The 26,480-nt window shown below is 33.2% G+C and overlaps 7 protein-coding genes across 7 annotated transcripts; 3 read left to right on the plus strand and 4 right to left on the minus strand.

The window, feature by feature from the left end:
• Nucleotides 1-3,520: 3,520 nt before the first annotated feature.
• Nucleotides 3,521-4,789, minus strand: PHYBLDRAFT_158199 (hypothetical protein). Its single transcript, XM_018433752.1, has 3 exons — nt 4,158-4,789; nt 3,901-4,021; nt 3,521-3,724 (listed from the first exon to the last, which is right to left on the minus strand). Exons 1-3 carry the CDS (start codon nt 4,302-4,304, stop codon nt 3,699-3,701), a joined length of 294 nt encoding a protein of 97 aa, XP_018294076.1. The 5' UTR covers nt 4,305-4,789; the 3' UTR covers nt 3,521-3,698.
• A 50-nt stretch (nt 4,790-4,839) lies between these two features.
• Nucleotides 4,840-5,723, minus strand: PHYBLDRAFT_59571 (hypothetical protein; the record flags this gene model as incomplete). Its single annotated transcript, XM_018440521.1, has 2 exons — nt 4,840-5,280; nt 5,667-5,723. 2 exons carry the CDS (start codon nt 5,721-5,723, stop codon nt 4,840-4,842), a joined length of 498 nt encoding a protein of 165 aa, XP_018294077.1.
• A 7,464-nt stretch (nt 5,724-13,187) lies between these two features.
• PHYBLDRAFT_123357 (farnesyl diphosphate synthase) lies at nt 13,188-15,550 on the plus strand. Its single transcript, XM_018428921.1, has 6 exons — nt 13,188-13,355; nt 13,519-13,575; nt 13,662-13,797; nt 13,940-14,385; nt 14,450-14,782; nt 14,879-15,550. The coding sequence occupies exons 1-6, from the start codon at nt 13,203-13,205 to the stop codon at nt 15,005-15,007; spliced, it is 1,254 nt and encodes a 417-aa protein (XP_018294078.1). The 5' UTR covers nt 13,188-13,202; the 3' UTR covers nt 15,008-15,550.
• Nucleotides 15,551-15,664: 114 nt separating this feature from the next.
• Nucleotides 15,665-17,042, plus strand: PHYBLDRAFT_166015 (hypothetical protein; the record flags this gene model as incomplete). Its single annotated transcript, XM_018435352.1, has 6 exons — nt 15,665-15,682; nt 15,818-15,874; nt 16,179-16,230; nt 16,612-16,650; nt 16,762-16,933; nt 16,955-17,042. 6 exons carry the CDS (start codon nt 15,665-15,667, stop codon nt 17,040-17,042), a joined length of 426 nt encoding a protein of 141 aa, XP_018294079.1.
• Nucleotides 17,043-18,643: 1,601 nt separating this feature from the next.
• On the minus strand, nt 18,644-19,368 carry PHYBLDRAFT_8330 (hypothetical protein; the record flags this gene model as incomplete). The annotated part of the gene is made up of 4 exons (XM_018443610.1): nt 18,644-18,755; nt 18,941-19,107; nt 19,192-19,218; nt 19,318-19,368. Coding segments are annotated over 4 exons (357 nt in total), but the record flags the coding sequence as incomplete, so codon positions are not given.
• Nucleotides 19,369-20,390: 1,022 nt separating this feature from the next.
• On the plus strand, nt 20,391-22,316 carry PHYBLDRAFT_132124 (hypothetical protein). Its single transcript, XM_018429470.1, has 8 exons — nt 20,391-20,638; nt 20,704-20,709; nt 20,810-20,889; nt 21,088-21,106; nt 21,169-21,261; nt 21,316-21,477; nt 21,788-21,895; nt 22,066-22,316. Exons 1-8 carry the CDS (start codon nt 20,525-20,527, stop codon nt 22,111-22,113), a joined length of 630 nt encoding a protein of 209 aa, XP_018294081.1. The 5' UTR covers nt 20,391-20,524; the 3' UTR covers nt 22,114-22,316.
• Nucleotides 22,317-22,663: 347 nt separating this feature from the next.
• PHYBLDRAFT_35737 (hypothetical protein) lies at nt 22,664-24,764 on the minus strand (the record flags this gene model as incomplete). Its single annotated transcript, XM_018440062.1, has 8 exons — nt 22,664-23,124; nt 23,227-23,321; nt 23,389-23,442; nt 23,513-23,622; nt 23,680-23,758; nt 23,956-24,252; nt 24,451-24,493; nt 24,639-24,764. 8 exons carry the CDS (start codon nt 24,762-24,764, stop codon nt 23,053-23,055), a joined length of 876 nt encoding a protein of 291 aa, XP_018294082.1. The 3' UTR covers nt 22,664-23,052.
• Between the last annotated feature and the right edge of the window lie 1,716 nt (nt 24,765-26,480).

Genomic DNA, 26,480 nt, shown 5'->3' on the forward strand with positions numbered 1-26,480 from the left:
TAAGGCAGGAGCCACAGGAATTAAAGGAAAAAAATAAAGGAAATAAAAGGAATTCAAGGTGTATAGACAGACAGACAAACAAACAGACAGACAGGTAAGCAAATGAGCAGACAAACAGGAAGACAGACAGGTAGCCATATAGACAAACAAGTAGCCAAGTAGGCAAGTAGGCGTGCAGACAGGCAAGAATATATGCATACATACAATCAAAGTAAATCATATCAAACCAATCGATTTAGTCAGTAAAGCCTATACCCATTCAGACACATAGTAAAAATATATAGCTCTACAGGGCATATTATACTCCTACAGCTATATAAAATAATGATCTTCTTTAACTACCAAAAAAAAACCCTTGTATTCGATCCTTAATCTCCTTTGAAACCTTTTTCTTTTTATATATGTATTTATGGTTTATTGCAACCAATCTACAACCTTTTTTTTTTCAAATAAAAGAAAAAAAAACATCCACCAAACTTAGTCAGCGGATGACTCCTCTTTACATACGCTTTTAAGCTCTCTGCATACACTACACTCATACATGCATATATACCACTACACACACATACACGTACACGTACACGTACACGTACACGTACACATATATACACAAATAGGTACATATACACATCATATTCCTTCGTTTATATATATATATTTGATAGATACACTTTCCCCCTACTTTTGCTTTCTTTCTTTTTTTGGGAAAAAACAAAACTGCTCTATTGGTTCGTACAGACAAACACTATGGTATAATATGATACACTAGAATGTAAAGCTTCTTTTGAAAGCGTAAAATCAAGTGGATCATGTAATTGCATTGAACTTTTTTTTTCTTTGATAAATCAAATAAAATATTTACTTGTTTGCTTATTTAACTAAAGTTAAACTAATTTTCTATCGCACTACAGATAACATAGAAACAACAATATCGTCACTATTAGTAACCGACCTAGCAACCAAAAAGAGAAAGAAAAAAAGAAAGTTTATATGGAATGCCAATCAAAAGTTTCCAAAAGATAAATATGCGGTTTATCCAGGAGAAATAAAGCGCCTCAGCCTGTTAACTCCTTTTATTTTCCCTCATTTATCTCCTCATCATAGTCTTTGTCCTTTCTCCTTCTCCTCCCTTTTTGTCCTTCTTTTATTAGTATTATTATCATCGGGTGTGTACGATTCTTATGAAATGCTTTATGTAATATTAAGAAGCAACGTGTGTAAAAATCGGTATATGATTTGTCTATACTGACAATGCTTACTATTAAAATACACCCAGCAGATCTATACTGTCAATTAGAAGCCAACAAGTAACCAAGCAACCAAAAAAAGAAAAGAAAAGAAACAAATTGTTAATAGAGTGTCATTTTCATTTTGGATCGCGTGGATAAAAATAGTATTTAGGGTACTAGATGATATAGTTCTCTAGGGTCGGTTTCCTTTCTTTTGGTTGTTGTCAAATATTCTAATTTAATTTAATTTTATGATAATGATAATGATAATGATACCTATGATGATAAGTGTGATGATAAGTATGGTGTTTCTTCTTCTTCTTCTTGTTACTATATTTTTTTTAAAAAAAAAAGCTCCCCCTTATACATTGCATTTACTAAGCCAAATATTTAACATAGATATATAAGCATACGTGTATATCGATTTACTTAAATAAAATATAGTGGAATATACTAAAGAAATACTTGATCATCAATGTTTCCCTCTTATTTGTTATCTTTCTTTAATTCTTTATTTTTGTCATATATCTTCACATCCATTTTGCTTGATTGTTTGAAAGCTGCGCGTCTTTAACCAATTATACAAACTAACGCAAGTATATATATATATGTATGTATGATTCCACAACCTTTGCCACCTTTGTAAGGAGTTGCTTTTCTCACATTGAGTACATACACATGCGCAAGACCAAAGTACTTAACATCCAAGGTACTCTAGAGCAGAACTGAACGGATTTACTTGAATCCGTACAATTGGATCAACAAGGGACAAGTTTCATTTACGCACACATATATATATATATGTGTGTGTGTATGTGTGTAGGTAATACCCAGGATTGATATGATCCTTGCAATATATATTTGTGTATATATTTATAAATTTGGTTTTTCTTTGTCTTTTTTTTTTTTAAAAAAAAATCCTAAAATAAAAATAAGAAATGAACCCTAGTACACAAGTTTTCCTGTTTGTCTAGGCAACTGATTCGGGTTTTTTTTGCCAATCTACGGGATTCTAAAGTGTATCCATAGTAATAAAACGCCAATCAACTCTTGTAACCATGTAAAACGTTATCTTACCAATTGACAAGGAAACCCTAAACAAAAAAAAAGAAACAAACAATCAAACCAGAACTTGGTTTTATTTGTACACACCAAGGTTGTATCTTGATGCGGGTTACTTTGCATAAGTACAGTACATCACAGTACAGTACAGTACAGTACAGTACAATATAATAAAATGTACTGCACTCTATTGTAATGTAATGTATTGTCACTCCGAGAACCCAAATGATTGAAATTATCAAAGCTTTGTTATAAACGCCATGAGTAATCAGACAAATAAAACTGCAAGCCTGTTTCATCTACAGCTAGGGTTGTTCTTTTTTTATTATCAATTTTTTTTATAAAAAAAAGTTGTCTTTCTAAATAGAACAGTAACGGCATGTATCTATCTGTTTGTACAAAGTAAATACCTTTAACAACAATAGTACAAAATAGAGTTAAGGTGTGGTGTAGCAGTATAGTGTGATGTGGTGTTGTGCCGGTGAGACCAATGGTTATCGGACAAAACATCGGTCCGAACCGGATCATTGTGTGTGTGTGTGTAAATGTAAGTGTAAGTGCACAAAAATCCATGTTTAAACAAATTAAGTCTGTCGGCTAAAGTTACCGCTTATTCGCTATTTAGGATTAAGCGATTTGTTATTTTATTTTTTCCAAAAAAAAACGGCAAATGCGGTCCGGTCCGGTAGTGTACTGTATTTTCACCAGATATTGAGAAGAAGTGAGCTAATTTTTGGGAAAACTGAACTACCGTTTTTGGGAAAATATGGCTGGTGTCTTTAAGAAAAATTCGATACTATTTTGGTAAAAATATTTTATTAATTGAGAAAATTAAAAGGCTAAAGTTTTTCTTCCAGGGCCAAGCAACGCTCAAGAAACGAGACAGAGGCTGTTCCCAAACAATTTTTTTTGGTATTTACCACTCTAAATTAAGAGACTCTGGCTAGCACTTTTTGTTAAGCACTTGGGAGGAGAGGTAACGACGTCATGACAAAAGCAAGTTTGTATTTGTTCACTTTTGTTGACCCAGCCTGCCCGCATGCATGTTCCAACATAATTGCCTCTTACCAGTTGTACAAAATTAATGTTCGGCAAAACGCTTAGCAAAGTGCCTAGCAAAATTCTTAACAGAATGCTTAACAATAAAATAAAGAAAACTGATGAATCCAGGAGGTATTCTTAAAAATAAAAAGTGTAAAACAAAAATCTAATTGATAACAAGTGGAGATGACCAGATTGTGAACCAAGTTCGAAGATAAACTTTCTTTATTAAAAATTCATAAGTTAGAGGTATTTATATTAAATCTATGTGGAGTACTTAACAATAATTTGGACATGCATATGTCTCGGAGCATACGCAGGATTCATACGCACATAATTTTTAGATTTACCCTGATATTTCATTGGTTATAACATATATATATTTGGATATTGTAAGCATAATATAAGAGTAATGTCGTATTAGATATCTACAAGCGTATATTGACGCACGGATACAACAAAAACACGGCAAAGCGCACATAGATCGAATAATTTCTTCTTATTTCTGAATTTATTACTAACTATGTTGATGTTTCAAATGATATAATCGTTTGCGATCTTGGTATAGTGAAAAAAAACGCCATTGAAGGCAGACGTCGTGATCGTTGGGCGGTGTCGGCTTGGCATTGCTTGATGGACTGATGGTTTGCAGATGCGATTGAAGGTTTCAAGTACGCGACAAATGCGAGGTATATCCACAATAAGTTTAGTCAAATTGTCCAAGCAGCTAGGAATCTTGATTTTTTCCAGCTCATACATGACATAAAGTCCTGTTGATGGAAAAACCAAGACATATAACGTAACCATTCTTCCAATAACCTGTAGACCCAGTACACCTTCCATGTTTTGTGCATCGAGAGCATTCTTGCAGAATATACCAACGCAAAGTAGTCCCAAACAAATCGAATAATTGTTACCACCTTGCGCAGCTGGCTTAGCTCTCCCATATCCATAATTCGACGCTCGTGTCATCCCATGTAAACGACTTATACATATATCGGGACGTTTTGTTGATAAATTGTCATGCTATCGAGCTTCTAAAGTTAGTTTATTAGTCCACCGTATATATATGTCCTCGTCCGGATCGTCAAATAAACCAGATAAAAAAGGAGCAACATATCGAGTGCTAAGTTCCAATTCGTTGGTGTCTTCTGCAGTAGGTACAGGAGGAAGCTTCCGAATTAAATTGATTATGCAATTTTTGAACTTGTTTTCATTTATGGGGAGGTCCAGATCCAAAAGATGTGCAATCGCTTTATCTCGACTGATTACTCCCATAATAAGATCTTGAGCGATGCCGGGCATGCTGGTAGTGACACGGTGGATCTTATCCACCGGTGTTTCTTGTATCGCTCATCGCAGTGAACTTCAAAGTAGTGAAATAGCTGTAGAAATGGCCCGAAGTAGTTAAATAGCTCTTTTTATCTGTTCCTTAATAAAATTGTCTTTCTACCCGTATTCATTTTCTTGTCACCGAGTTGGACATTTGCACCACATAACCAACCCACTATGTGTCAGTAGTCGTCTCCATTGACATTGGAAGCTTTCTAATGCCAAATTTAGTTTCAATCCCATTGATGCTTGCCTTGAGGTCGTGATTTCTGAAATAGAATGATAAATCCTCTGGATACTGATTTCGTGACAAGAGCAAAATATGGGTGGCTGCCATGGCGCAGTAGATGTAATCTTTGAGTGATAGTTTCCGTTTGTGTTGACACAATGAAAGCTGCAGCTTATGAAACGCCCTTGTTGCATCGAAGTTTTGTACCAACAAATGGTCATCGTGATCAAGAGGCGGAAACGACGGGCATAATGGATCCAAAAACTCATTTCGAAGGACATTTCTTAAGCGACGTTTGCTAGGCTGGTCTTGGTTGTTGTAGCTTTGTCGTTGCCCCGCTGTTGGCTCTTTCCGCGATGTTGTCTGCGATGTCGTCTGAGATGTCGTCTATGTCGTCTATGTCGTCAGTGATTGTTCTGGTAAGGTTTCTGAATGGTTAGCATAATAATGGGTCTTCAACTCGTTGATTTTCATAAAACGAGCGATGCATGCAGGGCAGCCAAAGTGCTTCTCAATTTCAGTGTGAGTTGGTAACCTTAAGATAGGTATATTCATTATTATAATATCGTCTGATTCTTGTTATTCGATGTGGGAATTGTTTATTGTGCTTTTGCATGTGTTGTCGAAGGGATTGTGGAGTGCTGTATGTCTTTTTGAATTTAAAACTGGTGTAAAATAGTAACAAGTTTTGTTTTACTTGCCATTGTAGCCATTAAAAATATTATAAAAAGAGAGAACCTTGGTTCACAAAGAAAAACACTGAATTTACTCACTTTTGTTGACCCAGCCAAATTTAGCCTAAGCCCAAACCCAGCAACCCTCGACAGCATGATCCCAGTGGACTTACATTTACCAAACTTGCTTTCGTCAATCTCCACCACAATGACGTCGTTGCCGCTCCTCCCAAGTGCTTAACAAAAAGCGCTTAACAAAGTGCTAGGCAGAGTCTCCTAATTTAGAGTGGTAAATACATATATATATATATATATTATGTCCACATTTGGATATAAAGATTCTGCTTAAAACACTGCCTGAGTTTTTCTTAGAGCAGGCGACTTGGCTTCTGAAAATACAAAATTGATTATGATTGGCCTGAAATAGGAGTTTTGACTTATCCGCGATTTAATTAATTTTGATTGGCTGCAAAGTTTGCTTATTGTTGGTACTGCTGTATACATGTGTGCATGCATGCGTGCATGCGTGTGCGAGGGTTGTGTGAGGGTGTGTGTGAGGGTGTGTGTGGGTGTTTGTGCGATGGTTTATAATATTTTGGTGGAATGTACAGGGGAATAGCGTATAATATATCCCGCCTTTCCGAATAAGAATAAATATGGATAATATGTAACTATATTATCACGTAAGCCTTCCATAGTTTATTATAGAAAGAAATTAATTTAATTGTGTATATGTATATCTTGATAAACTATTTTTTTAAAGAAATATATAATATATATATATCATATATATCATATATCTCTTAGTCTAAGTTTCTTAAATTTATAGATATTTGATTTTTTTAAAAGAAAATAAATTAGTGCTTGGCACTTGGCACTTGGCGTGTTGCATAGTCATTCTAATGAGGAATATTAGAATTAATGATAAGAATAAGCCAAGATGATTATAGATAAGCCACGATAACTCAAGTCTAGATAAATAAGCCTTAATATCAAAGCCCTATGGTTTTGCTCAAAAACTCAATATTATAATATTATAATATATTGTTGTATATAGTTGTGTATGTGTGCAAGGCAATGTCCATAAAAGCCAAACCGGAGAGAAAGATACATGGATATTTGTTATAGTCTTTACTCCCGGTTTCTTTTTCTTTGTATTTATATCTGTATCTGTAACGTGTACCTGTTCCTGCTTCTGTTCCTGCTCCTGCTCCTGTGCCTGTGCCTGTGCCTGTGCCTGTGTCTGTGTCTGGTTGTCTGAAATGAGAATGTTATTTCTTAAATGGCTCAGTTTAACCAAAAGCTTAAAAAAAAGAATTGAATAAATAGGCTTGATAAGAAATTCTTAAGCAACGCTTGGCATATGGTAAAAATAGGATAAAAAGTCGCAAGCCGGGGACAGCAGGTGCCAAGTGCAAGGTGACATTTTTTTTTATGTACGAGATGGTTGTACTCAAAAGGATTTATATATATATAAAAGTATTTTAAAAGTCCATCACCATGGAATCATTTTTGACTCGAGAAATAAAATAAATAAATAAATAAAAAAGGACAGCCATTCATCAAAGTGATACAAGTTGTAGACTAGGGTTATTCTTTCTCTTTCTTTCTTTTTTTTTACTAGAACATGACGCATTCATTAATAGGTGTTATGTACATATATGTACTTGTGTATATGTTATACGTATGTGTGTGTATATCTATATATCTATATATATATATTGAGAAATAGAAAGAGTGAGAAATGGAAACGAAAAGAAGTATATGTATACTTCTTTATTATAATTTACCATATATTAAAGAAGTACAAATTTATATATATATGAAATAATAAAAATAATGAAATATATCTATATCCATAGCAATATATATATATATATACATTACATATATTACGGAGGCGGAGTACAATTCTTATATGTGTGTATTCTAAATTATTTTTATTTTTATTTTTATTTTGAGAAAATAAAAAAGATCGATTTCAAAAAAAAAATTAAAAAAATTATAGACCGATGAAGACTTGAGGAACATTACACAAGGATTTTCCATATAATATATATACTATATACTATATAAATAAATAATTCTAGACAGTAAAAGAACTACAAGTGAGAAATGGGCGGGTATTACTCTCCATGACAGGTAAGATATTGCTGAGCAAGCACAGAAATTATGTATCTATGTATCTATGTATGTATGTGTGTATGGAGCCCATTCCCTTTTTTTTTGTTCTTTCATAATACAATTCTTTTTAAATTTACAAGTAATACATAGTATACACACAGAAAGGTATAGGTAACAAGAGAAAGAGAAGAGGTCTATTTGTTATGTTTGGCATGTCTGCTTCCTGTAACAAATGTCATTCTTTTTTATTTATTTATTTGTTTGTTTGGTTTTGGTTCCTATACATTGCATTACCGGGCATTACATGATAATTGAACAATCTATAATCCCAACAGGAGATATCGCTTATTTGTTTCAATTCAAGGACTGTCAGACACAAAATATAAATATAAATATAAATATGTATGTATGTATTTATTTTATAAAAAAAAGAGTTCTATTGATGTAAGAATGAAAATATTATAATATACAATATACAATATATGCATGTCTTTCTTTCTCTTTCTTCAAGTCAACCCTCTTTCTTTTTTGGACTTTCTTTAAAAGGAATAATATGCAAAAGAAATAAAGAAATAGATAAAGAAATAAAGAAAGAAATGCATAAAGAAAGGCGTGGGTGTGTAAATGTGGGTGTGGGTGTGGGTGTGTAAATGTGATAGCAATAGCAATAGTAGTAGTAATAGTAATTGCAGTAAGTGGTAATATAGTAGTATAGTAGTGTAGTAGTGTAGTAATGTAGTAATGTAGTAATGTAGTAGTAGTAGTAGAAATAGGAATAGTAGAAATAATTAGAGGGTATTTTTTTGTTGGTTTTAAAATAGAATGGCACTGAGTATCAGAACAATCATTAGTGCAAATACTGGCCCTGACGTAGAAGGCTCATTGCTCGTTCGATCGTAGCCACTCGCGCTGAGCTGAAATGTGTTCTTGGATGGTTGGTGTAGGTAGAGAGATGATAGGGCGGTTTGGAGTAGAAAAGATCGATTTAAGGTATGGTTTGCATATAAGCTGCTTGGTTTTACGGGATTATAGTAGTTTATCATGGCATAGAGCGTAACTGATGGCTTTTCGAATGGAGTCTTTGTGATTGTATTGTTGGTTGTCTAGTTTATTAGATGATTTATTTATTTTTATAATACAAATACACACAAAATCAGATGCCTTGAAGATCCCTTTTTTTTACTTTTTTTTTTTTTACAAATATATATATATATATATAATATTAGAGTTATAGTTACCATGGTAATAGATGGCACAGAGGCATATGCCAAGACTGGCAAGATCATCAAGACAATCAACAAGGACACAAATCGAGCCATAAAGTGAAGATAATAATTATAAAAATAAAAAGCTTAAGAAGAAATAGAGAGGAAGAGAAAGAAGCTAAAAAATTAATAAAAATAAGAATTTTTGATTACTTAAATCAAGAAATGGAAAATGGAAATAGAAATAGAAATAGAACAAAAGAGAGAAAGATAGATAGAGACAGACAGACAGACAGTGACAGAGATTGCGTGACTTTGGGACCCGCAAGTTAAATGACGTCGAATAAAAATAAAATAAAATATAATAGAGATAATTATATAAAATAAAAATAAAAATAATATCTAAAAGATGTATCTAAATATGTAACCTATTTATATTCTTAATCTAGTCTTAAGTCAAGATCAACATCAAGCCTTCATTCTCTAATGATCTCTAGACTATAAAGAAAATGCGCCAAAAAGAAAGACAGTTAAAGAGAGAAAGAAATAAACTCCTTTGACAAACAAATATTTCCTTTTGATTTTTTTATCAATTTATTAATTGATTTATTAATTGATTTATTTATTTGACAAAAAAGAGAAAGGATAAAAGAGGAGCTCTAGCTATCGATATTAAGCTAATCAACTATTCCACACAAATCAACTTGAATAATGAATTATATTGAATGTCCAACAAAGTTACCAGGAACCAAGCAATTAATTTGACATTCATCTCATCCTTATCCTCATCATCAGAATGGTTCTTTCTTTCTTTCTCTCTCTCTCTTTCTTTGAGTGTATATATATATATTTCTTACACAATGTCACAATGAACATTGGTCATCATTCTACCCTTACTTTTTGGTTACTGATTTGATTTAATTTAATTTATTATTCTAGCCTTTATAGTGAAATGAAATGAAATGAAAGAAGGGGATAGGTTAGGATAGGATAGGATAGTACACTGTTTGATTATGTGGCTAATAATCAAGTGAGTGTGAATAAAGAAAGAATCAAAGTTGAATCGAATTAGTGAATAAATAATATTATTATCATAATCAAAGCATATTCACATGTATACATACATACATACTTATGCATATGCATATATTTATTTATTTATATATATTGTCATTGTGTGAATGGTGTATTCATGGTCTTCTTCTTTATTGCTATTATTAATAATAGTTCAATTCAATGCACACAGACAAACTCAGGACGTTGCTTTATCCCTTTCTTAATTAATACGTGTGGGGTATCATTAACATTACTGTCAAGATTGATATTAATGCTAATATAAGTATCAGTGTCAGTGTCAGTGTCAGTAATAGTATTAGTATTAGTATTAGTATTAGTACTAGTACTAGTGGCTGTAGATCAAAATGTATTGCTCTACCAAACAACATGATGGAATTACTTGTCAAAGTATCTACACCCTAAACAAACAAGATTTATTATTTACAGCATCCCTAAATGTCATACAAAATATGTCTGGTATTTTTCATTATGTACGTGTGTGCAGTTGACAAAACATGTCAAAATACTAACAAAAATAACATGGACTCCCACTACCTGGATAATATAATTTACCTGCTTGATTTCTTTGTAAAGTAAATACTTTGAGCCATCTGTAGAATACTTGGTTACCAGCATTTATTTTACTTTTTGCAAAAAAAAAACAATTATTGATATCGTTGTATTTTAAGAATGAATATATATATATATTAATATTAATAAATGCCTTGACAGATATTGGTAGTTAATACCATCATTTGAACCCAAATGGTGGATATATTTTATTGAGAGTCCCCAATCCTACCCTTGTTCAGGGCACATTATTTCATTAAATTTTTTTTCTTATTTTTATTGGTCTCCTCGCGTTCCACATCTGTGAGGATGGCATTTAATTTGATAGTCATCCAAAATAATCAAAATATCACTTTTTATATTCCAAGAGCTCTTTTTCTTTCTTTTTTAAACCTGGGCTTCTTTATTAATTATGCGCCACATTTTTGCATGACTTGTTTAATAGATATTATTTTTTAATATCAGTATTACATCTGTCAAGCTTTCTCATTTACTTTATTTTTATTCAAGAAAATAAAAGGCTATAAAAACACTTTTGACTGCCATGCTCAACTGTAGAATAAAAACGGTAAATATAATGTGAATATATGTCTATATGTGCCTGTTTCTACATCCTACAATACAACAAGAAAAGTCAAGATTGAATTAAACCTTAAAGGCGCCTCAATTTACACGTTTTTTTTTGTTGGTTTGGTTTGTACTTGTAATTAGATAAGTAACAAGCTCAATATTTTATTTATTTGTTCCTCTCCTTATAGACCAATTACAAAATCAACCCAGCACATTATTCAATATATGTACATAAAAACTGCTACTGTTTTTATTAAAGAAAAAGAAAATAAATTGGATATATCTATATATACATGTCAGTTGTAGGTTGCATAATGACACTAATTGCCAAGATCCCGCAAAATAATGACACCAGATCTAACAAGCTCAATGCTATTATTAGGATTACTGATGTTGCTATTGTTGCTGTTACCTCAGTCCAAGAGGAAGTAGTAATAGTGATAATAATAGTTTTAGTAATTACACAATATATAAGCCTCATCAGTTTGTCAGGTTACAAACCCCAGACTTGCTATATATATATATAAGAGTGGGTGCGCATAATTTCAACCGTTTCCTTCTTCTTCTTTTGGGTGTTACTGTTGTGCTAAGCATCAGCCACAAATATTAGCTAAATTTATCAGTGGTGGTTATAGTCAATACACAACATAGGCCTTGTAGTAATTTATACAAAAATATCTTTTACACGACGGAGAGGCTTTAAATATAGTTATACTTTTTTGTTAACTTGGTTCCTAAGCAAAAATAAAACATAAAATCATGCAAGTTAAAACTAAGGGAGATGGCGATTCTAGGGTTATAATAGAGCATGTAGGCGTAGACCATACTACACTAGACACACACACACACACACACTTAAAGGTGTAGATTTACAGAGTCTGCAATTTAGAGCAAGAAGTTAACTTTGTTGCTTGGTATTAAGAATCACTACTCTGAGAATAATGAACATCATTTACTGATAAGCTTATGGCTATCAAACTACTGCTAGATATTTTGTTCTGTAGACATGTAAATCTTTCTTTTTTTAGATTATTTAGATTTATGTTATCTATAGAATCAGATAGTGATTGTACTTATTATTATCAGTAGATATACATAATATTATTATTATTTTTAATAAAAATTACTACCAATTCAGGGGAACCACGGACCTTATATTTAATACACATATTTGTTTGTTTGTTTTCTTTGGTGTAGAAAGTCTATTTCACATAAATGACAACAAGATAGAATATCGTTAATACTCTTTCTTCTTCTTCTTTTTGTTTCTATGGAAACCATATATACTGAAATTTGCAACAGAATTACACATATCTTAGGAATGATGTAAATTAGTCGTGAGAATTACAATATATTAGACCAATGTGCTTAGACATTTATGATTTTCGGATACTTATGCAGAACTACAGCCGCAAATACGATTTGGGATTTCCAAATATATAATTCACATATTCTTTTTCTGATTATATTTTCTGAGTGCATTGTTTAAATTCTCAAGGTGACACCACAAACAAAGAGGATACCCAGATAGATAAATAGATTGTATTTATGTAAAACAGAGTAAGAAACAATAAGCCTATTTTTTTTGTAAATAAGAGAATACCCCTCCATCCCCATCACCCCCTCTCCATCTCAAATAGAAAATCAACTCCTTGTAATTATGTACAGGGTAATATAGAACCATTTTTTTTGAAAGAATAATAAATAAATAAATAAATAAATAAAAATCATAATATCAATAATATAATTCTGTAATTCTGTAATTCTGTCCATTTTATATAAAACTATAATTTCCAGCACTTCTTTTAAATTCTTCTTTCTACTTCTTCTACTTCTTCTACTTTTTCTTCTTTTTGATCTTCTTCTTATTGTCCTCCTCTTCCTCTTCCTTTTCTCTCTCTCCTTATTCTTGCTATTAATTGCGCCCTTTCAATTGATTAGTCTCACAAGGATATACATAAACTTTACTCCTACCAAATATTGATTTATTTTATTTTATATTTATTTATTTAATAATAATAATAACAATAATAAAATAAATAAAATAAATTAAAAAGAAAAAGAAAAAGAAAAAAAAATTGAACCAACTCATCATCATCTTTCACACAACATGAGCGTCTTTTTGAAATCCTTGGGTCATCCCTCCGAGCTCAAGGCTCTTTTAGCCTACAAGTTTGCTCCAGCCTCACAGAACAAATTAAACCACCAAAAGACCATGGCCAATGACGAACAAAAGAAGAAATGTTATCAATTCCTTGACATGGTAAAGTTATTATTTTTTTAGAAAAAGAAAGAATAAGAAAAAATGAACGACAGTCCCCCCTTTACACATATCCATATATATATATATATATATACATAATAAAGGAATGTCAATAAATGTCCTTTGTAGACTCAATTACTAACCATTCTTTACTGCAATGTAGACCTCCAGAAGTTTTGCTGCTGTGATTCAAGAGCTCGATGATGAACTGAGAGATGCTGTAAGAACTTTGTGGCTATTTTTTAAGCTAGAATGTGCGTGTGCATATAAAAGGAACAATAACATTGACTTTATTTATTAATTTAGATTTGCATATTCTATCTTGTATTGAGAGGACTGGATACAGTAGAAGATGACATGACTATTAGTCTTGAAAAAAAGCTACCCTTGTTGCGTTCCTTTGATAAGATTATTTACCAGCGTGGGTGGAACTTTAATGAGAGTAAGTGATATATTTATGTGCTTAGTCTGTAATATATAATGTCTATATACATATATTGTTGTGGTGCTACTATTCAAAGCTGCTCATCCACCATCCTAACCCTAATTATTATTATTTTTATTATTTTGTGATAATTATTAAGATGGTCCAAATGAAAAGGATCGTGAATTGCTAGTGCAATTTGATGTTGTTATCGAAGAATTCCTTCGTCTCAAGCCAGGTTACCAGCGTGTGATTTCTGATATTACCGAAAAGATGGGCAAGGGTATGGCAGATTACGCTGCAGGTGAACATCGTGAAAATACATCAGTTGCAACCATAAAGGACTTTGACCTCTACTGTCACTATGTTGCTGGTCTGGTTGGGTACGGTCTGTCTGATATATTTGCGGAATCTGGTCTGGAAGACAAGTCTATTGCAAAAGACAAGGTTAAGGCCAACAACATGGGTCTCTTTTTGCAAAAGACAAATATTATCCGTGACTACCGTGAAGACCTTGATGATGGTCGTCAGTTCTGGCCAAGAGAGATCTGGGCCAACTATGTTACCGAATTCAAAGACCTCACTCTTCCCTCAAACTCTGAAAAAGTAAATATATATATACCTATATACTACAAATATTAACCAATTCTTTTTTTTTAAAAAAAAATAGGCACGTCATTGTTCAAGTGCAATGGTCCTTAATGTACTTCATGTGGTTCCAGATGTATTAAGCTATCTGTCCAATTTACACAATCAATCAGTGTTCAACTTCTGTGCCATTCCTCAGGTCATGGCAATCGCTACATTGGCACTCGTTTTTAACAACCTCGACATTTACCACAAAAACATCAAGATCCGTAAGGGAGAGGCTGTCCGATTGATTTCTGCCAGTACAAACATGGATAATGTGGTCGAAATCTTTAGAGAATATCTCAAGGTCATTTCTCAAAAGAACGATCCCTTAGATCCAAACTTCCTTGAAATATCAATGGCTCTTGGAAAGGTAAAAAAAACAACAACAACATTTCTTTCATATGTATAAATATATTCATTCTGATCCAACAAATTGCTTATTCCTATTATTTGCTCTTTTGCATAGATTGAACAATGGATTGTGGCTAACACCAAATCTCAAAGAGCAGTGGTCAAGCCTAATGGTTCTCAATTGTTGCCCATTGCCGTGTGTTTGGCTGCCATATTTTATTTCTACTTTTATCAGGCTGTTTAGATAAAACTCGCAGATATACATACAAAGAAAAACACATACACACACACCACACCCAAACGCAAATGCAAAAGCAGACTCCCACACGCACGCAAATACACAATACACCCACACTACACAAACACACTACACAAAATACAAATCCAAACTCAAAAACAAAAAACAAACACAAACACAAATACGCCATAAAAGAAGCAGAAAAAAAAGCAAACCTTACCTATTTATCCATTCTTTCTTATTCTTATTCTTATTCTTATTCTTATTCTTATTCTTATTCTTATTCTTCTAGTAATATAAAATACTCTAATGATATTTTTTTTTGCGTTTATTTGGTTTTAATTAAAGAAGTATGTAATTTTGCAAGGAGTGTATTGAAGAAGTGTGTAGTATATATATATATATTATGATGGGTAATAATAACTTTGGGTAACATTTGTGTCAAACTAATAATATTTCTTGGGTTACATTAACTTTTATCTTTATTATTTCCCACCCTCTTCTATATATTTAACTTTTGATAATCTTTTTCGTTGGCCCATTACCACTACTCAATTTGCCGCATATGTAGTTTTGCACTTACTGTGATCTAACATTTTCATGAATACTTTAGTCCCACAATTTCTTGTAGAGATTGTACAATGGCACACATAACAAATTGAAATGTTATCAGTAGAACAGGTCAAGCAAACTTCATCCAATTCCAATTCGAGAAATATATGGTTAGATAACTACTCTTTCCCCCATTTTCTCCTCCTTCCCCTGAAGAAAATAGTGATAAAGACTTCGGTTTTGAATATGTATTTGTTTACAAAGCTCATGGACATTGAGAAGTATATTGCCATCAACTCGTACCCTCTTTTCCAAACCATGGTGTAATGCTCTTATCTCTGGTCCCACTTTTTCTGCCTCAATACTGTCTTAATTTTTATCGAACTTAACATGATACGATGCCGCCCGTTTTTTCAAGAATCCCTTTCTACTGCTGTTTTTTTTCCTGGCCACTTGACATTTTGAATCTTGAAATTTTAAACTTTTGCATATCTTTCCTCTTACCCCTACTTCTTACCCCTACTTCTTGAAGATCAAGTGGTCAGATAGCTCGGCATTATTAAGGATATCAATAAACAGGTGATACATATAAATGGTATCGTAAATAAACTTCGTAATATTACAGCCGTGTGATTCTTCAATTCTTGATTTCCTATCTATAGGCATCAGCTCATCTGGTTTGATATACGGTGGATCTACAACCCTTTTAACAAAAAAAATCGATCGATCAGATATCCTATTAGGAAGTTGCTCTTAAAGATTTATAGTCCAATGATAACAGCCGATTTTATTCTGGCTCACCCTGTTCAACCTATTTTAGTACCAAAATAAGTAGTGTGGCTATACATATATACGATAACCTCTTTGACATCTGGTCCCTGATTCCAGCATTTCCATTATACTAACTTGCTATAGTTGTCAATCTTTTCCTACAAGTTCGTTTAATTTCTAATATTTGTCTGATATAATGTAGTTTGGCAGACTCTACATTTGTCTTTAAAACAATTCTCCTGTTTGTTTTTGCTTGTATATCAACTTATTTATTTTCATCATATTAGTTGATGTCTTATTGATTTATCCCTCAAAAGTTCAAGGAGGTGTGTATTGTCTACTTTTATTTATTTCGTTTGTTCATCTATAAGCACCCAAGCTTCAAGATCTTAATATTTTCTTTTTAGCTGTTGGTGTTAGCCAATTATTTATAATAGTCGTGATGTTTAGTAGAAAACCCTTTGGGGTTGTGTTCCCACATGCGCACCTCTCTCAAACGGTCGGTGTGGAAGCCTCATTTTCTTTCCGAGCACTGGCGTCCCCACGGAACTTGGTCGATACTCAGCAGATTCTCTATCGTGGGATCCTTTCATCTCCATCCGAACAATTGTAATTACAAATTTCTTGTAGTTTTAACCATGTCACACGCAATATGGCGGGCCCACTGGAACCTGGACTTCGAGAAGACCTCCGTCAAATTTTCAATCCAGTGTGGTAGCTAACAAGAGTTTGAGTGGTGTATCGCAGGATTCATTTTTGACAGCAAAGATTATTTAGGCATGTATAGCTAACCTTTCGTTCTCTCTTTCTCTCTCTATATTTGCCTGTTTGGCGTCATATAGTGCTATAAGCTAGGCTTTGCTATATATTATATGCTGCTATATAATACCAGGGGACAGACTAGCTAGGGTCGTTTTAGAGACGACCTCTGGCTGATTATGGCTATAGTCGATTAGCTACCAATAAGTAATAATAATTTAAGAAAGAGAAGCAATTTCTTTCTTGCTAGAGACCGTTATCTTTATATAAAATAATTTCTTTTAGCTAGCCACAAGATGCTGACAACAGTATGGGAATTTTAATTGCTAAAAACAAAGAAAAATACATAACCTGTTACAAATTTTATTTTTATTTTTGTTCACTGTGCTAAAACATTGGAGTGTACTGATTCGATTTTATAAACACTTTAGTAAAAGAACAAAGAACAAGTCACGCGCACAGAAAATACTTTATTGGTAATCCCCTGGTTTACGGACCCATTGAAGGGACAGGGCAGGCAATGGTAGGATAGGGTAGGGAAAGGTAATATATTACAAGGTAAAATAGAGAGCAGAAGAAGGGAAAAAAAGAGGGGGAAGATAGCAAGCTCAAAGAAGGGTTGTATATGCATCTTACGACAGCGGCAGTGTAAAGTTGGGTTAACATATAATTTTCGATGTGTATTAAAGATTGGAGAATATAATCGACGTCAAAGACAGTCAAAAGAAAAGAAGAAAAGGAAATGAAGGGGATGGGAAGGATTGCTGTGAGTATCGAATTCATTAAGATTGCCAATATTCCCTTGCTTGTTCTTTACAAGTCTTTGTATTTTTTAATTATTACTGTACATTATAATTTTACTTCTTTATCCCTGTTACTATTGACTTACTATTTACATTCAATCCAATAATATGACTACCCTTTTTCCTAATCTTTTTTGAAAATATCCACTATACTTTTCCTCCTACTGCTATTATTAGGATTATTAAATTAACCTAATTCCTCCCCCGGAATACTTCTCAAACAAACATTAAGGAACACTTACTTTACAATTGTACTGATTTGATCTTATTACTTTAGGGTCCTCTTCATAAGAAGGGGTAATTTTGGTAGGTTAATTTAGGCACTTTTGGGTACACGCATATATGCATAAACATAAAAGATATGTATGATTCGGATGCTTTATGTGTATATTATAGCTTTACAGACAATAATAAAGGTTGCAGGTTCAGAAATACAATAATTACAAGCACATTATTTGTTTAGCTTCTCCTTGCTTATTTCGAAAGAATATATATGCTGCATTTATTAACTTCTTTATTATTTTGTTCTTCTTTTCTTTTTTTTTTAAAAAAAAGAATTGGATATAGAAAGAGGAGGAATAAAATGAGAATATTAGCAATGAAGCTAGTTGTGTATAGTAACAGTGTAGTATAGTGTAATATAGTGTAATGTAGTATGGTTTGGTGTGATAAAGATATAGAGAGAAAAAGGCAAGCCACACCCGTAAGGAGAAGATGGATAGTACACGATATCATGTATGAATTAGACTCCCCTTCATTTGTTCTCTTCAAGCACCTTGATAGCACGCGTGACATGCTGATTGAATCCAATTTGTGAATCGAATACATCGAGTATAACGCCCTCCTTGCTGATAACGTAGGTAGTGCGTCTAGAGAGAAGAAATACCATTAGAAATATATCAGATTATACTATATTATAGATGAGCGAAGCTTTTTTCTTTTGGTTTAAACATCATTATAATAGTGTTGAATTGAATTGAATTGAGTTGAATTCAATGCAATGCAATTTGATTCAATTCAATTCAATTTCAATTGTATAGAAATCTTATCTTACCCTGGAAGACCGAAATACCATTTAGGGACCTGGAGCCCTGATCTGAGCTTTCCTTCCTTGTCAGACAAAAGAGGGAACGGAAGCTTGTGTTGCTTTACAAAGGTCTCGTGTGATCGAGCACTATCTCCACTGACACCCATAACAATTGCGTCCAATTCAGATATTCTCTAAAGAGTGAACCCCAAAAACCCAAAATAAACAAAACACACAATTGAGTATTTGAAAAGAACCAATCTTACACACATACACACCTCATAATTATCTCTAAAAGAGCAAGCCTAAACAAACGCGAAAATAAAACAAGAAATCGATTAATTTTTTTTTCATTATTATTTGAATTGATTTTTATAAAATGCATAATCAAATCAATCACTTACCTCTTTAGTACAGCCATAAGTGTTGTCTTTGGGGTAGAAAAAGAGAACAACCGAGTGAGTGCCATCGCCTATTATCTGAGACAGGTCAACAGACTCGTCCTTGTCGTTCTTGAGGACAAAAGACTTGGGTGCTTGTTGATTGATAAGTGGGTGAGACATATTACAAATGAACAAATGAACAAATGAGTGAGTGAGTGATGTTCTGAAGGTTCATGTACGTTTGCTTGTTTATATATGTTTCGGAGACTCAAAAAAAAACATTTGAATTCTACAGGAGTACAGTGTTAAAAAAAATACACACAATACACACACTTCTCCTGAGACAAAGAGGATCTGTCACCGTTGTCAAGCACAACACCTCCCTTCTTTTCCTTATTTTATTTATTGTGTGTTTCAAAATAGAGAGAGAGAGAGAGACAGACCGTCTCCTCCGAGCAAGGAGGTTAATTTGCATTAGACTCAATGGTTTTGGCAGCCTAGTACCCTAAAGATCAAATTCAAATACCCTAATGTTTATTATTTCTAATAGTCTTATAATTTCATGTATGTTTATAGTAAATATCTTTCTCTTATTTATATACAGATGCATATATTCAAATAAAATTAGAAATATCAAAAGACTCGAATACGTACACGCGTACACGTACGCGCCTGAATATATATATACATATACACAAGCACATGTGCATATTTGTGTACATACAAAGATAAAGAGAAACAGAGAACAAGAGAGAGAGAGAAAAAGAGAAAAATGTGACAGATGAAAGACCACAAGTCGACTATAAAAGTCAAATGTCACACAAAGCACGCATCTGGCGAAACAGCCACGCAAGGCGCAGCTACAGTATATAGTGCGTCGCCAGGCTGAGGGAATAAGAGAGAGAGAGAGGAACCAAGGACAGGCCGGGTGGGGCTGGGCTTGAGCTAGGTTTGGCTGGACTTTTTTTTTTTTTTTTTTTTTTTACTTGTTTCGCTGTTTCCATAAGCGAGAAGCTTATATACATACACACAGACAGCCAAGCAGACAATCGCACATACATACATACATATATATATACACTTACTACACACTTAAACACCTAAACACCTAAATACCTAAACACCTACACCTACACACACACACACACACATATATATATATATATTCTTGAATATCTTTTTCTTCTTCTTCTTTCTCCTCCCACTTCTTCTCCTAATCTACATCCTAATGGAAAGACCTACACAAAAGGAATACATCAGACGAAAGCTAGTAATTGTCGGTGACGGCAATTGCGGGAAAACATCTCTCTTGACTGTTTTCACCCAGGGGTTTTTCCCTAAAGTGAGTAATTCTGAGCATCTACGAAAATGATGTGGAGTATCATCGGTTAATGTATAATTGTGTAGAAATATGTAAGCAAGATTTCTTGTACTTTCTAGTAAAAATAAAATAAAATAAAAACAACAACAACGACAAAAAAAGGATGCTATTTTCTAAACAAGGATGATCAAGATCCCGACAGTATTCGAAACCCACGTCAAGGATGTTGTAATTGATGGCAAGGCAGTCCAGCTTGCATTGTGGGATACAGCGTGAGTTACTTAGTTATATTCGTGTTAATTCCTATAGTTATTATTATTATTATTATTATTATTATTATTATTATTATTATTATTATTATTATTACTACTACGATCGTTATTACCGAGAAATTCACATACCCTTGTATATATATGTGCCTATACTCAAATATTATGCTTATACTTATTATTATTATTTGTACTGATAAGAGGACAAGAAGAATATGAAGTAAGTCAAAGTCCATCGCATTTTGTATGTTTATTTATCTGTTCAATTGACACTGGTTCTAGCGTATTCGACCGCACTCGTATGTCAAGGCCAACATTATCCTAATTGCCTATGCAATCGACAGTCCCGACTCTCTTGACAATGTTACCACAAAGGTATCTATTATATATTCATTTCACTCGCTAAACTTTTTATTTTCCGTTCTGTAGTGGATTGAAGAGGTCAATAAAGAGTGCCCAAGAACACCCATAATTTTGGTCGGCTGTAAGCGAGATCTTCGGGATGGCACAGAGCAACCTCTTGCACGAGAACATGTCGAGAGGGCCCAGTCCAATAGAAACGTGGGCGAACGATTTGTTCGTCGAACAGAAGTAAGGGAACATATATTACATTATCAAAAATATAGAATCAATATATATATATATAAAAAAAGATATAATGAGTTTTATTTGATTTGATTTTTTTATTTGATTTTTTTTTTAAAAATAATTATTTTACTTGATTTGATTCGATTACTATTCAATATCCAATATTCAACATTTAATATTTATAAAAAAAACGTCTATGGTATATGTGTTTGTGTCTGTTTGTTTTACGTGTGTGTCTGTGTGTGTGTGTGTGTGTGTTTATATATATCTATATATCTATATTTATATATATATCAATGTGTATATAATCTAGGCAGAAGTAGTAGCTAGCCACATCGGAGCACGCTGTCATTTGGAATGTAGTGCACTCACAGGCGAAGGTGTGGATGCCATTTTTGATATGGCCACCCGGGCCGCTCTGGTAAATATGATATTGAAATTGAAGAAAGGGAAAGGACAAAAACAAGAAGAAGAAAAAGTTGGGATATGCAGGGAAGAATATCTTCTCTTACCGACATTCCTTTCTCTTGGGTTTTGCTTTCCTTAAAAAGGCTCGTAATTTTCGTTTCTAATTAATGAATTTGTTTGTAGCTACACAAAGTAGATGGTGCTGGTTCAGGATGTTGCGTTATTTTGTAAATACTTACACGCAAATTACCCTTATTCCTGTTGTGTCTAGTAGTAGCAGTAGTAGCAGTAGTAGTATTTAAATGGCCTCACTATATCGTAATCATTAACTCTTTTTATCTTTTATCCTATCTATAACTCTATATCTATCTTTATCTCTCCTTCTGTCTACCCTCCTTCCTTCCCTTTAATAAATTCAACGTGTATTCGTAATCAAAGACCTTTTCTTTTTCATATCTTGTTTTTCTCTCTCTCTCTCTCTTTCTTTCTTTCTTTCTTTCTTTCTTATTTTTTTAAGACCAACCCCGAGCAAGTAATAGGTTGGTCAATAAGCTTGTAGACAGATTTACCCAATTTGGTCGAAAGGATTAAAAAAAATTGTAGCATTTCTTTTTTCCTGGATAAAAGTGTCTATGTCATGACAAGCTAAAAGAGATAGAAGAAAAAGAAAAAAGAAGAAAAACAGGGCTCATTTGCGCAAACTACTGAATAGCCAGGCGTGCACTTGTCATTAAATGAGAAGATTTTCGATGAGGATGATGTGAATACACGTAAAGAAATAAATACAGAATGAGACTTAAAAACTCGCTCTGAGAAAGAATGGGGAGGCAGAAGGAAAAAGGGGTGAGTGGGAGAAATTGAAGGTGGGAGAGTGGGGGGATAGGGAAAGGGAAAGGGGAAAGAGGAAGATTTAAATAGTAGAGGAAGGAAGGAGGACGAGCTTCTCAACTAAGATATAATTGACGATAGAGATAGAGAGCACAATAGAAAGAAAGAGAGAGAGCGAGAAAGAGAGAGAGAAAGAGCAAGGAAGGAAGAGGTAGAGCAAGAAAGAGAGAGAGTATGTGTGAGAGAGATATGAAGAAAGAGGAGAAGAGAAAGAAAAATAAGAATAGGAATAGGAATGAGAGAAGAAAAAAGAAAAATAGAAACGATACCAGCAGATAGACATTACAAATCCTCGTCTTCTATCATTTGTCGCTCCAAGGTTTCATGCCTCAAATTAAAAGCATCTGCTATAACCTGTGAAAAATAAAAAAAAATACAATTAAAATAAGTCTCTTTATCGAGTATTTCTCATTGTGTCTTTTTCTCTTTGAAAATTATATATATAAGCATAATTACCATGCTCATGTTCATGGGCGGTAGACGGAGAAGTACAGTTCTAATCTCGGACTGTTCGAGATCTTCAAGGTTCTCTTTGGCATTTCTCAATATGGCTATAAGAAAATCAATAACAAAGAATTGTTTAGCTACAGATTTCTCTTTGTGTGCGCATTTGCTTACACAGGCAGAGGAACGGGTGAAACTCAAGAGGATCTGACATGGCAAAATAGGAATCTAATATATATATATATATATTAGACTTGTTATTAAATTGCCTGAATCGGTAAATCCCAAAAATGTTTACCCCACAACCGAACTAAGTTTTCAAACTGCATCTCCTTGGCTAGTAGATGTTGTAGCCATGAAGTAATCCATTCGTTCAAGTCAACCTCTTCTTCTTCAAAGTAATTACACCTATCCAAATAATTAGAATACATATAAGAAAAAAGAATATTGATATCCAAGACTTACAGCTCAGGTAATACATAGCGAAATAAGGTCATGAAACTTGCTACTCGTTCTTTGAGTGGATTATTAACACCGTACTCCTCTAAAGGAAGATGATAATAATTACATGTATATATACATTTATTAGTCGGCTGGTTGATTGGTTGGTTGATTGGTTGGTTGGCTGATTTGTTGATTTGTTGATTGATTGGTTGATTGGATAGGAGTTTTTTGTTTAACAGCTGTTGTATGTTGAAATATTTACATATATATAAATGTAAATATATATATAATTCATACCAATAGCTTGCATCATACGCTCAAAACAAAAGTAAGCGTCACACTCCTTGTCAAGTGCGTAAATGAAGGGTGCACAGAGGGAAACCAATGCAGGGTTGTATTCAATGTCGTGGTTGGTATTCAAATAGGCAATGATGATGTTCTCAAATGTCTCCGCGTAGCGCTTATTGTCTAGCTCGGGAACTCTGCGTTGGTACCGTGAAACCTCACCCCGGATACGTTTTGATACTTCTGGGTCGATTTTATCCATTTGTTGGTATTCATTTGTGCGAGTCTTTGAGTTGCTGAGTTCTTTGGCTATCGAATGAATAAAGTTATTACTATTGTGTTATATATATATTTGTATTTGTATTTAAGGCAAGCCATAATCTAATCTAATGTAAGGAAAAATATCAATATATCTAAATATCTATATACCTATATACCTATATACCTATATTATTGTTATTTTTTATTATAATTTTTACAATTTTATATTTATTTGTATTTGCTTACATCTGTCAGCTTGCTCTACACCCAAAAGGTATTTCCAGACCTCCTGCAAAAGCAATTGAAAAATAAATAAATAAAAGCTCCATGGTAAGTACCTTCATTACTCCCAATTCGTAACAATAATCATAATAGTTAAATAAATGTATATAGAGTTGTTGGAGTGGTGAAATTTCTGGGAGGCTTAAACTTACCCCGCGTAATTGCGTGGGTATTCCATGGCGCGCGAGAATCCGAAGACGTTCAAGATCAACATAGACCTCAGATTGAAGGATTTCGTTGTAATCATTCAAATTTGAAAGTGCTTCATCTTGGTCCATCGTCAGTTGAGCTGCTTTGTTACGTTGTCTTTCTGCTCTTCCGCCTAGATTAGAATGTGTGGAGATCTGCAGCATGTGCGTCAGAGAGGAAGAGTAAAAGTAAATAAAAAAATAAATAAATAAAAATAAAATTAAAAAAATAAATAAATATAAAATATATAAAATATATATATATATCTAATTATATAAAAAGATGACGACCCAGTTTTATTTATATTAGGTATATAAAAAGATCGACCCGTCAAGTTCATTTATGGAAAGACTAAAATTAATATATATATATAAGGTTGCCATTTTAAGTGTGGGTTTCCAATTGACAGACTCCGAATATTATTGGGAAATGATGGTAATGGTAATGGTGATAGTGATAGTGATAGTGATAGTGACAGTGACAGTGACAGTGACAGTGACATTGACATTGACAGTAATTAGTAATTAGTAATAGTAATAGTAATAGTAATAGTAATAGTAATAGTCCTAATTATAATAAAAATAAGAGTAAGAATAATAATGATTAAATGTAAGAGAGAGAGATCATTACACATACACATATAATTGGTTGGTTTTATTTGAAGTTGCTCTCAAGGCCATTTGTTTTCATACACTTATAAGACCAAAAGCCAAATTCAAAATAGACCATTTTACTTTAATAAAAGAATCTATTCTTTACGGTATTAGATAGAAATCACATACTGATTGGAATATCATTGAAAAGAATAATAATCATCCAACTATTGATTCAATTCTTAAAATCAAATTAATATGGTTTATTGTGTAATTTTGTTAAATATTGATCCATTTATCTGTACGTCCTTTTCTATGCATATACATACATACACATATACACAAGAGTATGTGAGTATGTGAGTGTGAGTGTGTATACAGATAGATCAAGAGATATATAGATAGACAAACAATCAAGGAAGAAACTCAACAAACAAAAAACAAACAAAAGCAAACAAAGAAAAGACATATAAAAAATACTCTACTATACTTGACTCAACCCCTTGTCAACCCCTCCCCCCTTTCTTTGAGGGAATTACACAAAACAATCTTGCACCTTGCACAGTGTTTATTTCACAAAACATTATAGCAGGTTTTGGTCTATTGCTTATAACACTACTAGTATTAGTATTATACGTATTTTATTATTATTATTATTATTATTATTATTATTATTGACCCTCTTTTCTTGTCCCACCAGCCATTTCCAGAGTCTCTCTCTTTTTCTTTCTCTCTCTATTTCCACGCCTGTTCTTATTTAGGCCAAGAAGAAAACTCAAGCTTTATTTCTTTTCCTTTCTTTTTTTTTTGGCTTATCTTTCTCCTTTTCTGTGATAATCTGTTATATCTGCTCTTTTTCTTTACACGTACACGCACGCACACGAATATAAACACATATACATAAATCTAAGTTATTCAAGCGCATGCCTATCATTAGTACAACAAGGCTATAACGATGGAACAGTTGTCAGAAACAAGCAGCATAAGTCTACCATTGATGATGGACACTAAACCAATATACCCTCAGGATGACAGCGATCCTGACTATCATCGGCAATCTCCGACTCTTAATGATCTCGTTGGGTGTCTATCGCGATCAGCTAGTGCCACAGTCATGACAACAATAGCCAATGCAGAACTACACATGCGCCATGAGGCTACTCCTGGTCAAACAGCAGTAGCCTCATGTACGGCCATGGCAGCAGCAGTAAA

Source organism: Phycomyces blakesleeanus (genome assembly GCF_001638985.1).
Source record: "Phycomyces blakesleeanus NRRL 1555(-) unplaced genomic scaffold PHYBLscaffold_6, whole genome shotgun sequence".
Lineage (NCBI taxonomy): Eukaryota > Fungi > Mucoromycota > Mucoromycetes > Mucorales > Phycomycetaceae > Phycomyces > Phycomyces blakesleeanus.